A 17888-nucleotide genomic window follows, 5' to 3' on the forward strand; every position below is an offset into this window, starting at 1 on the left:
ATCCTTTCACTAACCAACAAGGTCACCCCAGGCACGTTCTCCAGGCTCTAACTACTAACTACATGTTACTGCCCATGTTGCCACTGTTTGCTCTAAGATGTCTTCAAACCCTGAGCCACTGCTGCTGAGATTGCTACTGGGTTTGTTTCTAGGGTTACAAATGCAGACCCGTAAGGAGAGCCAGGAAAAGGGATTTTTCAAGCTGCGGCAAAAACGTGTACTCAATAGAGAACTCGATGCAAGCTTAGAGAATAGTTTTTATTATATGCCTTGAAGGTGGCACGAGGGATGTTGAGATCATCCGACTGCTGCCATAGGCAGTCCTGACTGAAGTGTCAGTAGGTAACCAAAGGTAGACCCAAGCCCAAGTTAGCTGTGAGTCAACTGTGCAACACAGCGTAAATCAATTAACTGCTCTGTATTTAGTTTGGTGACAGATAATACAGATGCAGTTTTATTTTCAAGTTCACAAGGTTTGAAAAATGTATATAAAAGTGTTTTTGAAAAATACAAAGTACTCAGGGCTCCTAGGTGGTGCAGTTGGTTAAGCATCTGACTCTTGGTTTCGGTTCAGGTCATGATCTCAAGGTGGTGAGATCGAGCCCCACTTTGGCATAGAGTCTGCTTAAGACTCTCTCTCCCACTCCCTCCCATTTCCTCTCACTCTCTTTCAAATAAATAAATAACTCTTTTTAAAAAAATACAAAGTACCATATAAAGATGTGGTGTTTCAGGGATTTTTCTATGAGAAATGGTAGAAATCCATGTCACTTTATGGAAATTTCCAAATTTGAATATCTGTGTATCTGATTTAATATTTAACATATTATCTATATTCATCACTATTGATCCTAGAATGAATGATGTTGAATTTTCTTGTAATTCAGACTGATGACCCCTGAATCTCTCCTGGATGTTTCTATATACATGGTCTCAAATCAAACTGTCATTGAGGTTTGGGAACATTCATTACAGTAGTTCAAACAGAGAAAAATACCCATTTTTAATAGAAATGGTACCATAATGACTCTATCTTCAGTATTTCAATGAAGTGATAAAGTATGTGTGCTTAGAAATTTTTAGATCTACAACCCAATGTAATAACCAAGCAAACCAAAATTATAAAAACTTGACTAAGATATCATTCTTTCCCTCTCTCTCTAGATTATTTCATTATTATTCTTTTCATATAAGACTAAATACATACATATATACTATATAACATATATAACATATATATATAAAGGCTATATATAATTTACAAATATATACATATATATATAAAGGCTATATATAATTTACAAATTTTGGATTCAAAATTTTTAGGGTTATCTCTCTGAAATGCCATGATACCTAGAAACTAGAGTTCACTAATTTTTAAGTGATTATTACTGTTTATTATTCCAAGCAGCATTTTCTATATAAAATCTGAAATCAGGAGATATAATCAGTGATTTCATTAGTATAAATAAAATTTGGGAATTATAGACTTTGTAAAGTTTCAAAATATTTTCTGGATAAATATTCAGGAAAACTCAAGATGTAAGTGATTCATTGAAAAAATTATTACACCACCTAGAAGGATAAAGAACTTTTTCAAAAGGGTAAGTTCACACTTCTCTGCTAATGGATCATCAAACGTCTTTTCAGCAACACAACAGAATGACTTTCTTTCAATGGCCTCCACGGCTTTCAAGTCCTGTTCGAAGGCAGCACAGATTCAATATTAAGGGGGAAAAGACACTGATTTTCACATTTGTGATATATTACAGAGAGATTTTCACATTTGCTTTATGTCTTTGGGTTCAGTGAGCAATGCTGAACTAAATTTAATGTGGCATATGGGTAACCCATAAAGTTTAATATAAAAATATACATCTAATAGTGCCCATGACATAATTTTCCTTAGTAGTTCTATTTTGGAAATTTTATATTTGATTTTACTAATTATCACTAATTTTCCATTTTTTAATTATAATTGTGTTTGAAAATAAGTCTTTAGTACTTGTCTGATAATAGAATATATATGTATATACAAATGGCTATTAGACACATGAAAAAATGTTCATCATCACTAGCCATCAGGGAAATTCTAATTAAAACCACATTGAGATACCACCTTACACCACTTAGAATGGCCAAAATTAGCAAGACAGGAAACAACATGTGTTGGAGAGGATGTAGAGAAAAGGGAACCCCCTTACACTGTTGGTGGCAATGCAAGTTGGTGTAGCCACTTTGGAAAACAGTGTGGAGAGTCCTTAAGAAATTAAAAATAGAGCTTCCCTATGACCCTGCAATTGCACTACTGGGTATTTACCCCAAAGATCCAGATGTAGTGAAAAGAAGGGCCATCTGTACCCCAATGTTTATAGCAGCAATGGCCATGGTCGCCAAACTGTGGAAAGAACCAAGATGCCCTTCAATGGACGAATGGATAAGGAAGATGTGGTCCATATACACTATGGAGTATTATGCCTTCATCAGAAAGGATGAATACCCAACTTTTGTATCAACATGGATGGGACTGGAAGAGATTATGCTGAGTGAAATAAGTCAAGCAGAGAGAGTCAATTATCATATGGTTTCACTTATTTGTGGAGCATAAGAAATAACTTGGAGGACATGGGGAGATGGAGAGGAAAAGGGAGTTGAGGGAAATTGGAAGGGGAGGTGAACCATGAAAGACTATGGACTCTGAAAAACAATCTGAGGGTATTGAAGGGGCACGGGGTGGGAGGGTGGGGGAGCCAGGTGGTGGGTATTACGGAGGGCACGTATTGCATGCAGCACTGGGTGTGGTGCATAAACAATGTTTATTGTTATACTGTTATACTGAAAAATTATACTGAACTTGTTATACTGAAAAGAAATAAATATTTTGTTATACTGAAAAGAAATAAATAATTAAAAATAAATTTAAAAAAAAGAATATATATGCATTGGTGTCTGCCCCCACTTACTGGCAGAAAGCTCTTAAACCCCTTTTAATTTCTTAAGTGATAAGAACACTACGAACATTTCTTGTTCTAATATTTGTTGTTGATCCTGTCCCTTTACACAGGGCTTCTAAAACGCTGGTAAATTCATAAGTGATAAAGGCAGTAGGATCACATTCTGTTCTAATAAGGGGACTGTAGGTGGGTTTTTGGATGACTCCTTGGTGGGGGCTGGTCACCAGAAAGACCAAGCTATGACTAGCTGCTTGGAATTTTCACTCCAAGCCTCCCATCCTCCAAGAGGGGAAAGGGGCTGGAAATGGAGTTAATAATTGATCATGCTTACACAAGGAAGCTTCCACAAAACCCCAATAGCATGGGGCTCAGAGAGCTCCCAGGGAGGTCAACACATCCTCACCAAGAAGGTGATGTACCCCAACTCCACAGGGACAGAAACTTCTACTCTTGGAACCTCCCAGACTTTACCCTGTGTTTCTCTTCAACTGACTATTCATCTGTATTCTTTATCATATCCTTTAATAAACTGGTAAATGGGCTTCCCTGAGTTCTGTGAATAACTCTAGCAAATTAATCAAACCCAAGGAGGGGTTCCTTGGAACCTCTGATCTGTAGCCAGTTGGTCAGAAGCACTGGTGTTTGAAGCTGGTGTCTGAAGCATGTGTTGTGGGGGAGAGGGCCAGCAGTCTTATGGGATAGAGGGGTTTTTTTTCCTTTCTTTCTTTCTTTTTTTTTTTTTAATTTTTATTGACTTATTTGACAGAGAGAGCATAAGCAGGGGGAGCACCAGGCAGAGGGAGAGGTGGTTCCTGGCTGAGCAGGGAGCCCAATATGGGACTCAGTCCCAGGATCCTGGGATCATGACCCGAGCTGAAAGCAGATGCCCAAACATCTGAGATACCTAGGCATCCCTGGGATAGAGGACACTCTAAGTAGTGTCACTACTCCAAGTAGTTAGTGTCCAAGCTGAATTAAATTGTAGGACACCCAGCTCGTGTCAGAGAGCATTGCATGGTATGGGGAAAACCTCCACACATTTGGCAACCAGAAGTGAAATGTTTGTGTGGGTGAAGGAGACTCACAGGAGAGAAAAACACAGTAGAAAAGCGGGGTTTTCCCTATATCGGAAAGTAGAACAGTACTATTTGTGAGAACCAAACAATTCTTCCAGAATGTTTATTCATAGCTTTTCTCTAAGCACAGAATATAGGTTTACGATACACAGTCGGTTGATTCAAAAGTGAAAAAGTCAGTCTATCAAATAATGTGTCCTTATATTCCCTGAAGTAGATAATTTGCTGTTGAATCATACAAATACATCAGCAACCCAGGTCTTCCATTGCCCTCCCCTGCCTGCCCCCAGCTACCATCACATGTTACCAACTAAATCCTCTGAATTCTCTTAAAAGTATTATTATATAAAATAAGAAATTGCTTATTAATATAATAAATGCAAATGATAAGTGTAAAACTGTTAATATATAGCAAACTATAGGGAGAACTAAGCTTAACTGTTTATTTTTATTTTCATTCCCATTCCCCTTATTAAAGCTGCCTTGTTGTGTACTGTATCACAGCGTAGCTCTGGTTCATAATGGGACGTTGGTGTACTTGGAGAAGACTGTTCATCCCTGTCCTTGATTTTAGTGACTGCGCGCCCTTTAAAAATAACTCATTCGTGTATTGTACCGCATATATCTTGTTTAATGTGTATAATCAATCTTTGAAATGCAGCTTTTGAAGTTTTGAAAAACAGACCTTGTACATATGGCACAACAGCTTGACCTAAGTGTTCAGCTCTCTTCTACTCTACTCTGTGTATTGTATTTTTAAGTCTAATCTCAAAAATATGAGTCTAAAATGATAATATGTTTTAGAAATATTAAGTAATAGAGACCTCTGAGTAAAAATAGGGAAGGGAAGAGGATACTAGACTATCCCTTAGTGCATAACAAAATGTACCACTCTCCCCTCTGCCAAAAGGGTAGGGGTGGAGAACAAGCCAGCAATTCAAGAAAAAACAGTCTTATGCCATTTTATGATGAAGCTTTTTATGTATCCAAGGAGAGAAAACACAAGATGCTGGTACAGAGTGTGGTGTTTCTAAATGCGCTCTCATTGCTCCAGCTTCCTCCCCTTAGTGAAAAGAGGAGTCAAAGATAATACTAAATTCTTAACTGTACTCTCGAATTCCGAGAAAAGCAGCCGAAGAAATTGAATAGGAAGTCATGGGAAAAATAAGGGAAAACACTAAGGAACAGAAACCCAAAAACTGCTCATGGATTTCAGGAGAGGCAGAAGAGGTAAAGCTGCATCGCCCTCTGCCAGGCTAATTTGGCATATTGTATAGCTGAAGTCCTCAGAAGTGTGATAAAAACCTAGATGGGTTGAGTGAGCCCTAAAAAGGGACATTTAGGTGGATCTCAAAAGAGTGATTTTCAACCACCTTCATTATCCCCTTTGCTACTTGTACTTCGTTATTAAATCTTTAATGTGGTTGTTTTGTCCAATTTGTTTTCTTCTGCAATATTGATTTAATCTCTTTTTTATTACATTTCACTTTGTGTTTCTTTTACTGAATTTATATTCTTAATAAGTTCTAGAGCATAAAAAACTCATAGGATATCTATTATTTCTCACATTTTGATCTAAGATTTTGATCTCCTTTCTGGTTTTCAGTTGTATTTTGAATCCTTTCCTGACTTCCTTCCCAAACTTGTCATCCATAAATGTGGAACATCTCTGTCCATTCCAAAACTGCTGTGTTGCTTAACACCAGGGAACCCCCTTTACATTGTATTCTATGTAGTTTTTTCTCCTTGAAGTTGATTCTGGTTTTATTTGCTATAACTCATTTCTCCTAATATGCCTCATGATTTCAAAAACTAAAATTATCCTATTTCCCTTAATTAAAGGATAATTTTCAAAAAGATATATAAATGCCAAAATTTTATTAACATATTAATTAGTGAGGGAACTGGTAAGATACTACAACCAATTCAAAGGAGAAGTCAAGGAAGACAGACATATGTTTATAAGATTAAGGAATTTTGAAGCAGATTTCCAAATAGATGGGAAGCAAGTCTACCTGCAGGGTAATAATCAATTGCATTTCATCAGATACAGTTAGTATGCATTGCTATAGATAAAAATAATTTGAATTCTTATTAGTTTTCACCAACGTACAGAGTTGCAAAATAGCTCAAAGATAAAGGAAGGTGAAGAGAACCTCAATGGGTATGCTATATTTTTTTTTCCTATTTCAGATTCTTTCACAATTTCTCATAATAATTCACAATTATTCACAATCTCCTAATAATTTCACAATTTTCTCCTAATAATCCAAATTTCTTTGAACCATTCTTCCAAACCCAAGGGTTGCTTTTAGAGCCTGAGTTATGGGGGGAGAAGTAATTTAGGTTTCCTGACTTTTTTACTGAGATGTTAAAGAAACATTTATCTGTGGTTCAGAGATACCTATAGTTTCACTCTGGTTTCTTTCTTTCTTTCTTTCTTTCTTTCTTTTCTTTTTTTTTTCAAATTGATGTGAGCTCTACTATGGAATATTTCAAGTTTATCTAGATGCCTGAGTATCTCCAAGACCCTTTCAGGTGTCCATAACATCAACATTTTTTTCAAAAATTTTTTTGCCTTTTTATTTTATTTTATCTTATTTTTCAGTGTTCCCAAATTCATTGCTTATGCACCACACCCAGTGCTCTATACAATACGTGCCCTCCTTAATACCCACCACCAGGCTCACCCAACCCCCTCCAAAACCCTCAGTCTCTTTCTCAGAGTCCATAGTTTCTCATGGTTTGTCTCCCTTTCCAATTTCCCCCAACTCACTTCTCCTCTCCATCAAAGTTATTTTCTAACAAAACTAAGACATGTGCCAGACATGTGCCTTTTTCAAAACTGTTGATTGACATTGCACTCCAAGTACAAAAGTCACAGGAGATAAAATTTCTGGCACCTAGTGTCATGGCATGAGCCCCCAATTATACTCTGTCATTTTATTCTACTCAAAGTAAAAATGAACACACACGTAAAATGTCCTAATTCTGCAGTAAAATGAATTAATTTTTAAAATTCTCAATCCTTGTCTATGTAACTTTGTACAGTGCTGTGCATAAAAGGGAAGGTATACCTAAAGCAAATTGGCTGCCTGCCAATATAGAATAGCTGCCTTAAGGAAAAGTGCTTGTGTAATTTTCTTAAGTTGCTAGTTGAAGTAGTCATTGTGAAACATGACTTGAAAAATGACTAAAAGAAAAAAAAAAGACTAAAAGATAATCTGTAGTTATTCAGACTTGAGTATTTTGCACCCATTTTCTCAAAAACTAACAAAGTAAGCATGTCATTTTGAGGAAAGCAGCTGACCGTCTTTGATTCCCAATCATTCCCAATGATAAAAGTCAAGCTTTCTAGTAAAAATTAGAATATGGGAAAACTTAGATTCTTCACAGTGAACTTCATAGCTTCATCATACTTTCTGATGAGTTCAATTGTAATAGTAATTCATGTGATTTTTTTATTTTTTATTTTTTTATATATATATATTTTTGAAAGCTCTCCATAACCCAGTGAATCCACTTTTTTCAAATAACCAATGAAAGGTGTTACAAAATCATGCAAGGGTGCAATATTAATTTAAAATATAAGAAAGACCAATGGAATTTTAATGTAAGTTTTAATGTAACAGGATGTAAAGACTATTACTATAGTTCCAGATTACATATTTCAGTTATACTTTAAGGAACTACCACTTGTCCAACCTTTGTATGTGTAAAAATCATTATCTTTTTCTAGTCACATTCTCTGTGACACCAGAGTTCATGTACTTCAACCAAATCAACAGTTCACAATAGATTGAATATAGAAGAAGATATGAGAATCTAATAACTTTTATTAAGCTTAAGTTGAAGATTATTGTAAAAGCATAGAATAATCCTCCTCTCACTATTTTATTTTTGTTTTAGAAAATATAATTACTTTTCACAAACTATGTTATGCAGGTTAATATGTAAGGGATTTTACTACTGTTATTTTCAAATAAGCTAACCAATAAATAATTGAACAATTTCAGTTTTAAATATTATTTTTCAGTTTTAAATTCTAATCCAATACTAAAAGAGGCAAACCACAGTGCCTGGGTGGCTCAGTTGGTTAAGTGTCATCTGACTCGTGATTTCAGTTCATGTCTTGATCTCACAGTTGTGAGATGGAGCCCTGCATAAGCCTATGCACTGGGCGTGAAGCCTCCTTAATATTCTCTCTCTCCCTCTGCCCCTCTCCCACTGCTTGCTCCCTAAATAAAGAAAGAAAGAAAGTTGCAAAGCATGTTAACAAAAGCTCTTTGGGGTTACTCAATAGATTTTAAATTTATTAAAGAGTTCTTAGATTAAAATACATGAACAATATGATTTTGCTCTAAGGAAAAATTCCCTCTCTATATATCTGTCCATTTATCAACCTTTATATCTATAGTGGTATTCACCAAATACTAATGCTGGCCAAATTTTTTTTTGTCTTTTTTTAAGAAAGTGGGCCAGTGGAGGACAGGGGTACCAAGGAAGAGGGAGAGAGAATCTTAAGCAGGCTCCAGGCCCAGCATGGAGCCCCATGCAGGGCTCAATCTCATGACTCTGAGATCATGACCCAAAGCCTAAATCAAGAGTCAGTGGCTTGACTGAGCCACCCAGGTGTACCTAATGATGACCATTTTCAAGGGTTGTAATTTCAGTTTGGTTTAGTATACTTTTAAAGTTTTTTTTATTATTAAAACAAAATTTGTCTAAAATACATATACTCACAAGCATAAACAAAAGAAAAAAGTAGGTAATATATACTCAAAAATATTAAAAATATATATTTCACAAATATCTGAGAATTCAGTAAATACATAACAAAAATTATTTGCTTTGATGATTTTGGATCAATTGGAAACTAAAAGAGGAAAAAATGAAAACTGACCCCTGACTAATTCTTGACCCAACCAGATAATCCAGGGTAATCTCATCTCAAAATCTTTAATCACACCTACAAAGTGTCTTTGCCAAATAAGATTAACATTCACAGGTTCCAACAATTAGGACATGACTATCTTTGCTGGCTATTATCCAACCTACCACAAGCTTCTGCTTCATATTATGTACAAAAATCAATTCTAGATACCATACAGATGTTAAATGAAGCTTACAAAAGATAGTATAAGAAAATAGCTTTATGATTTTAAAGAATTCAAAGATATCCTAAAGGTTACATAAAAGTCACTAATTACAATCATGAAGGAAACAATAAAAAGACTATGCTAAAATTAAGACCATATGCTCAACAAAACTCAAACTTAAGCAATTGGCAAGACAGTCCTCAGAACTGGAGTATCTTCAGTAAACATGGTTAACAAAGAGCTTATATGCTAAACACACATATATATGAATATAGATCTAAATATTAAATATATACATAGATAGAACTCTAATCAGTCAAGAGAAAACAAACAACCAAATAGAAATGTAAGAAATACAAACAGATTTCACAAAAGAAGATATCAAAATAGCCACTAAACTTGACAATATGCTCAACTTCCCTATTATGAGGAAAAATAAAAATTGAAGCTACAACAAAATAAACACAGAGTAGTTAAAATCTGCAAGGCAACCATAACAAGGGTGGTGAGACTGGATCATCTGGAACTCTTACTGCTGGTAAGGAATTAAATCAAAATTATTTTGGAAAATTGGAAGTCGCTATTAATCATTCAACAATTCAGCTTTTGTTTATATACACAACAGAAATGCATATACTTCACTCAGCACAAAAGACACATACAAGATTATCATTAGGAACATTATTCATAATAACCAAAAACTGGGATGGGAGGAGGATGTTCATCTATGGAAGAAAGAATAACTGGATTGTAAATATTCAATCGAATATTATAAAGCAATAAAAATGAATGAATTTTAGCATAGGTGCTATCTCTCAAACATAACACTGAGCAAAATTAGGCACAACAGAATATATACAGTATGCAGTATGATCCCAATAATACGAAATTTTAGATTGGGCAAAATTTATCCTACCTGTTAAGCATCAGGATGGTGATTACTTTTGAAGGAGGAAAGAAAAGAGTGAGTGATAAGACTTTTGACAATACAAATAATGTTCTTTTGAGATAATGTTCTTCTGAGCTATATGTTCAATATTTGTGTAATTTTTATATGAGATATACTTCAATTAAAAATGTTAAAAACTATGTGCTTACAAGACATATGCCTAAAGTTTATTATTAAATGAATAGAAAGGTAAATAAAGCTACTTAGCACTTTATTTCATTTTAAAAAATAAAACTAGGGCTATATAAATACTCATATGTGTACGGATATACGGTGGAAAAGAACACCTCAAGGTGGGAAAAGAATCAGCTGGAGGAAGGGAAGTGTTTCTTCTTTTCTTTATATATTTCTTTATCATTTAAATTTTTGTGAAATACACATTAAATTTAAAATACAGATAATTAACAATAATAATAAACCAAGTTACATAATACTCAACAGGTACCAGACACTTTTCATTTATTATTTAATTATCACAGTAGTTCTAGTAATTACTTGCCCTCCTCATCCCTTTATAATGTATGAGGAAATTGAGGCTCAGAATAATAGCATCTTGCTATTAAGAAACAGAGTCAGAAAGTTAATCTCATGTCAAGTCAGTGCTGTTAATTCCTGTGGAAAATAATTCTAATGTATTATTATTATATCGTATATATTGTATACAATATATCATATATATTGTATATAATTCTAATAGAGTATTATTATATTGAATAATTTAATAACACTCCTACCATCTCACCAAATCATTACTCCTTAAGGGCAAAGATTGTGTTTGTTGAAAGAATAATTATTATTGAATAAAATATAAATCTAATCACTAATTTAATGTAATGTTTGTTTTTAAAGGTAGTGAGAAGAATATTGGGCAACACTTTCTTCATTTGTTTCTCGTGGAAGGACAGCCCACAGTTAAATATGGATGTGGAAGTTCTCAAAATATCTTGACTCTTTCTGCTAGTTACAGAATTAACACAAATGTCTTCATCCCTATCACAGTACGGTAAGTCCTCCACAGTAATTCTTTGAATTATAGTGCTGAGCCTTATTTTTTAAGTGTTATTTGTATGTATAATATCTACCACATATGAAAAGAAAGACAAAAAAACTTTCCATCTGAAAGTTGTTTTGCCAATCAATTTTTTTTTATTAACATGTAATGTATTATTAGCCCCAGGGGTACAGGTCTGTGAATTGCCAGGTTTACACTTCACAGCACTCACCATAGCACATACCTTCCCCAATGTCCAGAACCCAACCACCCTCTCCCTCCCCCCCTCCCCCCAGCAATCCTCAGTTTGTTCTGTGAGATTAAGAGTCTCTTATGGTTTGTCTCCCTCCTGATCCCATCTTGTTTCATTTATTCCTTTCCTACCCCCCAAACTCCCCACGTTGCCACTCAACTTCCTCATATCAGGGAGATCATATGATAATTGTCTTTCTCTGTTGCCAACCAATTTTTTTCAGTTTGATGGAGTATTAACTCCATCAAGTTAAATTAAGGTATAATTTGATACTGCCCAATGCCAATCAAATTATATACAAAATGAATTGATTTCTTTGAAAATATCAAGGAGCAAATACATAGGTGGAAGAGTTATGTGGTTCAGTTGAAATTAAGATCTAGTTCAGGGTTCCTGGGTAGTGTAGTCACTTAATCGTGGAACTCTTGATTTTGGCTCTGGTCATGATCTCAGGGCGGTGAGATAGAGCTCTAGATTGTGAGACAGAGCCCAGCATGGGGCTCCAAGCTTAGCAGGGAATCTGCTTAAGATTCTCTCTCTCCTCTCTCTGCCCCTCCCCGCCTCTCTCCTCATTTTGAAGGAAGGGAGGGAGGAAGGTAGGAAAGAAGAAGGGGGAGGAGGAGGAAAGGAAGGAAGGAAAAGAAACTAAGATCAAGTTCATTTATTTAACAAAATATCTTCTGAGTGAAAATAGCTGCTCAGAATGGGGGATAGGGGTAGTAGCCATTGACTCGGCACAGAAAAAAAAAAAGAATCCAGTAGAGGAAAAATGAATATTAAATGGAAATTTCTTCCTAGGGCATATAAACTTTTAGAAGGCAGTCTTGAATTTAATTCATACTTCAGAATTAGGACGTCTCAGAAGAGAAAAATGGCTAAATATGAGGGTTACATCCCAAGGGCATTACTGAACAAAATTTACATGTAGCAGCCAAGAATTTAAAATTCTTCATCAGTACAGCAATCTAGTGATAATGGTCTCTAAAGTTACTCTGTGTCAGTTAAAAATAACATTTTGTGTCTGAGTTTATACGTTAGATGACAATTGTATACTTTAGTCTGATTAGCAGGAATCTTGGCTAACCTGTGAAGGTTATATAAATCAAATAAGCTTTCCCAGGGTCTGTATCAATCTGCAAATAAAATCAAGGAAATTGACATCAATCTGAAAATGGAAACTCCTTCCAGGCAGGGACAGTATCTTACTCATTTTTAATGCAGTTTGTAGGGCATCTGACAGAAAGATGCTCAGTAAATGTTTGAACGAATGAAGAAATGAGAGTATCTGGGCTGGGCAGTTCAGTTGGTTATGGCAAGAAGGCAACGAAATTACCCTAAGGCAATGAAACTATTATTATATAAATTAGGCAAGCCCTTTTGGAACAGAGATTTGTGTACAGCCAAAGTAAATTTTCAGAGCCACGGACTTAACTCTTACTTTAATCATCTGTCTTACAAAGGGTGCAGTTGGTCACAAAAAAAGAGCCAGATGAGAAGGTGAATAACTTAGAAATGAATTTAAAAGCCATTTTGACTGATAACACCATCATTTTATACAATGTAATCATTTCATGCTAACAGTGGCACATTTGATCACATATGAAGTAATTTCTGTTTTGATCAAACTTTCTTAAAGGGATGATTTCATTCTTTGCTTTTAAGTAATGAATACCTAGGTAGGCTGTCCTCAAACCAAGCAGAGCCTTAGGCAGACTGAGGTTGAAACCATCCTTCAAAAAAATACTGACATGTCTAGTAAAACTAAAAACTGAGGGCTTTCCAAATCTTTCAATTAAGTTTATTCAGAATTTAAAAAGCAAGAAAGAGATATCTCTACTGATACAAAAATGCAAATCTGCCTTTTCTTATAAGCAGCATCCCACAAGACCTTAAGGTGACAATAAGTTACATTAAAGACTGACCTAGGACTGTATTACATTATATATTATATAAATCATTTAAGTTTATGTAATAAATATGAATAACAAGTATATATTAGATAACTCTTCATTAAGTTTTACTGTTAAAGTATAAAAAGAAGTAAGGTCATAACTAGAGGTAAGTGAGAAGTCAAGAGGTAGATATATAAGATAAGAGACTTGAGCATGTTTAATTATGGATTGGACTTACTAGTTGAGTGGAAGGTGTTAGCACATAGAAAAATAATGAATAATTGAGAATATGAAGTCCCCTAGAAATTTATAGTGATGAGATACAATCCACATGAGAGAAGATTCCTGCCAGAGGAGAGGGAAAATGGAAAAGACACACACATTGAGACTTCTGATTTCTGTTTTTTTGTATGTCCCTTGATCTGTGACTGTCTTTTGCTTGATCCCAATCAGTCCCTATCTGCTTGATCCCCGTCTATCCCCTCACTTGTTTACATCACCTTCTCTCTTCATCTTTCCTGCTCCACTCCTACTTCTCCGTTCTTAACTGGGCACAAGTTAGAATTAAAAGGATCTTTTGGTACAGCTCTTTCTAGCTATCCTAATTCTCTCTAATGGGATACCTGTTATTGCAAACTCAGAACAAATTGGTCCCTAAAATGTATGTGAATTAAGGTCCTTTTTAATTATATGAATGTTGTTGGAATTTCTTCTATATTTAAGGGTCCCTGAGAACAAAATGCCATAGCATGATTGATAAGGACTTATTTTCAAAAGTTAGTAGAATTGAGCTCTAAGGTAAATACATAAAAGATGACTTTGATTTTTATTTTGTTTTTAGCCACTGAGAATAAACATGAGAGTATTTCCTCCTACTAAATTTGCATTGTACCTGCAGATAGATGGCAGAAGTAGAACGAACTTGAATAAACCACCTGAAGTGATACAGGTCAATTCAGTATCAAGATAGAAGTTCTTCTTAAATGAAATGGAGCAGAGATCACAGCTCTACAGATAGATTGTAATTCATACTCATGCACAGTTTGTCTTTCATTTCAACAAATTTTGAAAGGGATCACATAGAGAGAGTCTTAGTTTTCACAAGGGTTATTCTCCTTTGGGGAAGTTCAGAAAAATTGTCTTACCATATATATATACTTTTTAAAGTTTCTGAAGTTTAAATTTTTCTGCCACCTTTTGTGTCTCTCCTATATAAAAGCTGACTCTTTATTCAGCATTTTGTTCTGTGAAGAAGTCCTGTGTCGTTTCCTCTAGGTAACTTACTGTGTTATTACCTGCATGTTTTAAATCCTCACAGCCTATTCTACCTTCCTTCCTTACCTACCTACCAGCCTATTCTTCCTTCTACCTTAGGTTTCTCAAAGACTTATCCAGAGGTTAGCATTATCCATGTATATCTAAGGCACATTCCAGTATCTAGTGATTCATAGTTAACAAACTCTTAAGGTAGCCAATGCCAATTGAATTTTGACCAAGAATTGGGTGAGTGTCAGAACTACACATCCCAATCAACAACTTTTGAGTAACTGGTCAGTGTAAAGGAATGCATGCATGGTTTAAGATCAATTGAACAGAGGCTGTTCAAGTTTCTAATAGTTGGGCAGTAAGAACCTTAGAACTTGCTCAAACTCAAACATCAGATAAAACCATTGCAAGCACTTTTGACATAACACCTTGTGCGATATTCGGTCCAGTAAACAAAATAAACTGATAAAAACTGCTGCTGAGTTTTGTCAGTGGACTGATTTTTACCTCCTGTTTGATCTTACTAATTTCTCTGAGATAAAAACCTCATATAGGTAGAGGTATTTGTATCTGTGTGTGTTTGTGTGCTAATGTGAGTACCTATCTGTGCAAACTACTCTTTATTTTTTAATTAACACATTTCCCACCACTGTTTGATTAAGAAAATAGAAAATAAATTTATATAATGCAAAGCTAACATTAAACTTAAAAATGGGAAATAAAAAGAATTCTGGGTAGGATTGCTTTTGACTATAACAAATGAAGAGATTTAGTTGTAAGTAATTTATGAAAAATAAGAAAGGAACAAATGACAACTTCTTATAATACCTACATGTATTGCCAAAGACCTTTCAGACAACTCTGCTCAAAATTGACTTACAGGGCGCCTGGGTGGCTCAGTGGGTTAAGCCGCTGCCTTCGTCTCAGGTCATGATCTCGGGGTCCTGGGATCGAGTCCCGCATCGGGCTCTCTGCTCAGCAGGGAGCCTGCTTCCCTCTCTCTCTCTCTGCCTGCCTCTCTGTCTACTTGTGATCTCTCACTGTCAAATAAATAAATAAAATCTTAAAAAAAAAAAAGAAAAAAAATTGACTTACAGCACATTGCCATTTTCCCCATGTAAATTCTGTGTATTACAACTTGTCGCCCAGCTGGTATTCACCTATAACTCCATACAGAGAATGATCAGGAGACTACCCAAGTTTATAAAGAAGAAAGAATACCCATAATGTATTATAAGCTCTAATTTTGGGAGTAACTCAAAATGTCTCTTATGTCTCGATTTTCTAAAATGTGATATTTTCACACATTCTTGATATTTAATATTATATAATCTATGGATTGCATGCCTTTAGTCTTAGTGCCCAGAAACTCTGTAATAGCAAGAACCTTACTTCTTAAAACAGATGGTGACTTTTGAACTGTGCTAAATCTATAAGATATTGGATTTATTCATAAAACGTTGCCATGTCAATATGGAAAGTTTGGCAAGCTTTTCATCTTAAAAAGGTCAAACTTCATCACTTCAATATTAATTTCTGTATCTTTTCCATCAACACTTCCATCTGGTATTTCTTAGAGGAAATGTAGGAAAACTGTAGCCAAATATGGGAAATATAGCATAATACTTTATAATTACATTGACTTGTACCTAAATACATATATCAAAACATTGCTCCTTTATCCATACGTTACACACTAATTATACATAACATGTCCAATACTAGCTAGACAGCAAATTATAATATAATTTATTCGTATATTGAATAGGGACTAGCCACTAAAAAAAAAAATTTCTTTCATTAAATAAATTTAGTTTAAGAAAATCTTTCAGAAGTCTGTGGGTCTAAGAGTTGGTAATTTTAGTATTATTTAGGATTATTGGATAGAGTCTTCTGCTAGCATGTATGGTTGTGTCTAAAATTTGCATAAATCTTGAGAAACAAGAAGTGTCAGTTTGGTGTTCAGTGAGGCAGAAATAGAATAGAGCTCTCTAAATAAAGACATCGTAATCTGAATGTGAAGCTGAGTCTATACAATATGTTCACTGGATAATATGTCAGTTATGGACTCAACCAATCAGTGGTATAAAAAAAAAAATTCCAAATGATTGACTATGTAATCACATGCGTGCTCCTCACATGTGCAGTTGAGTTCAAATTGTCCAAATGAAATGTCTGTTAACAAAGATACAAAAGTGAAGATTCAGGTCTATAACTCCTCATCTTCTGGTGTGCTGAGATGCCAAGACAGCCAGAGAACTGATTGACTGTCAAGTGCTCAGAGCAACCACAAAGATTCTACCAAAGAGAAAGGAAGATAGCAGTTGACAAGTACATCTGTAACATGAAAAATAAACTGGATGGTGAAGAAAGATTAGAAATTTATCAAAGGGACAGCAGTTGGAAGAGGATAAGCAATGACATCGTGGCATTGAATAACATCATAGTTCATGTGGAAAATTGTATGGAGATTGGGTACAAAGAGAACATAAAGTTTGAGGTGAAACAATATTTAGCTCTTCAGCAGAACATCAAATGTTGTGATTTCTAATGCAGAGATTCACAATAAACTAAAACAAAAGCCAAGAAATTCTTTTGAGAATTAGGAATGTATGCTGAAGAAAGCTTCATATTTTCTTCATCCTTTTTTATTAATGGTAGATTTCTACAACTGTCAAGGCTATTGAGAAAGTTGGAACTATTCTTGTATGGTGGCAGAGTACACAGAAAAAGGAACTCTAATCCCTAAAAGCCTTTTCTCTCTGTAATTCTAAAATGCATGTAACTATCATCTTTACAACAAGATTATATAAGAAAGTAATAGAAAGCAAATGAAGACTTAGGGGCAAACTGAATGTATAGGAACTAGGTCAGAAAAAACAATAATTGATAAAGTCAGAGAACACTCTGCCACACAGGGCAGTTAAAGGGATTTAACTTGTTTAAAAAATAAAACTCATGAGAAAATGTCAAGGGATTATTTTTTTATTAAGTAAATATGTGGTTAATTGACAATACAGATTTAAATCCCATGTTTTTTCCAACCTGAAAGTTCTTCAAGTCTTATTCTTAGTGGTAGGCTTCAAAACTTGACAACATACTTATCTTAATTAACTTCTTTAGAACAATTCTTACAGAATGGACTCAAAATATAGATAATCTTACTTATTTTTAAAAATGGCTAGTCACCTAACTTTCTAAATTAAGCTAAAAGAAGCTATGTAAGCTTCCTCCTCAACAAATTCACCTTGACTTCATCAACATACTGAATATAAAGAAGATATATAGTAAGATAAATTATTTTACATTTAACACCTGTGAACTCTGTTCTACCTAACACAGGTTCATTTAAGAATAGTTTAAGACTTTTCAAAAGATACACTAAATGTTTAAAATTGGAAGCTAATT

General features: G+C 34.6%; 1 protein-coding gene across 1 annotated transcript in view; it reads left to right on the forward strand.

The window, feature by feature from the left end:
* Positions 1 to 17888, forward strand: part of EYS (eyes shut homolog) — a 1828849-nt gene that overhangs the window by 1533893 nt on the left and 277068 nt on the right. Inside the window, 1 exon segment of the mRNA XM_047734324.1 lies at positions 10932 to 11081. Within this exon segment, the coding sequence (XP_047590280.1) occupies positions 10932 to 11081 (150 nt within the window).

The sequence above is a fragment of the Lutra lutra genome, chromosome 6, assembly GCF_902655055.1.
Source record: "Lutra lutra chromosome 6, mLutLut1.2, whole genome shotgun sequence".
Lineage (NCBI taxonomy): Eukaryota > Metazoa > Chordata > Mammalia > Carnivora > Mustelidae > Lutra > Lutra lutra.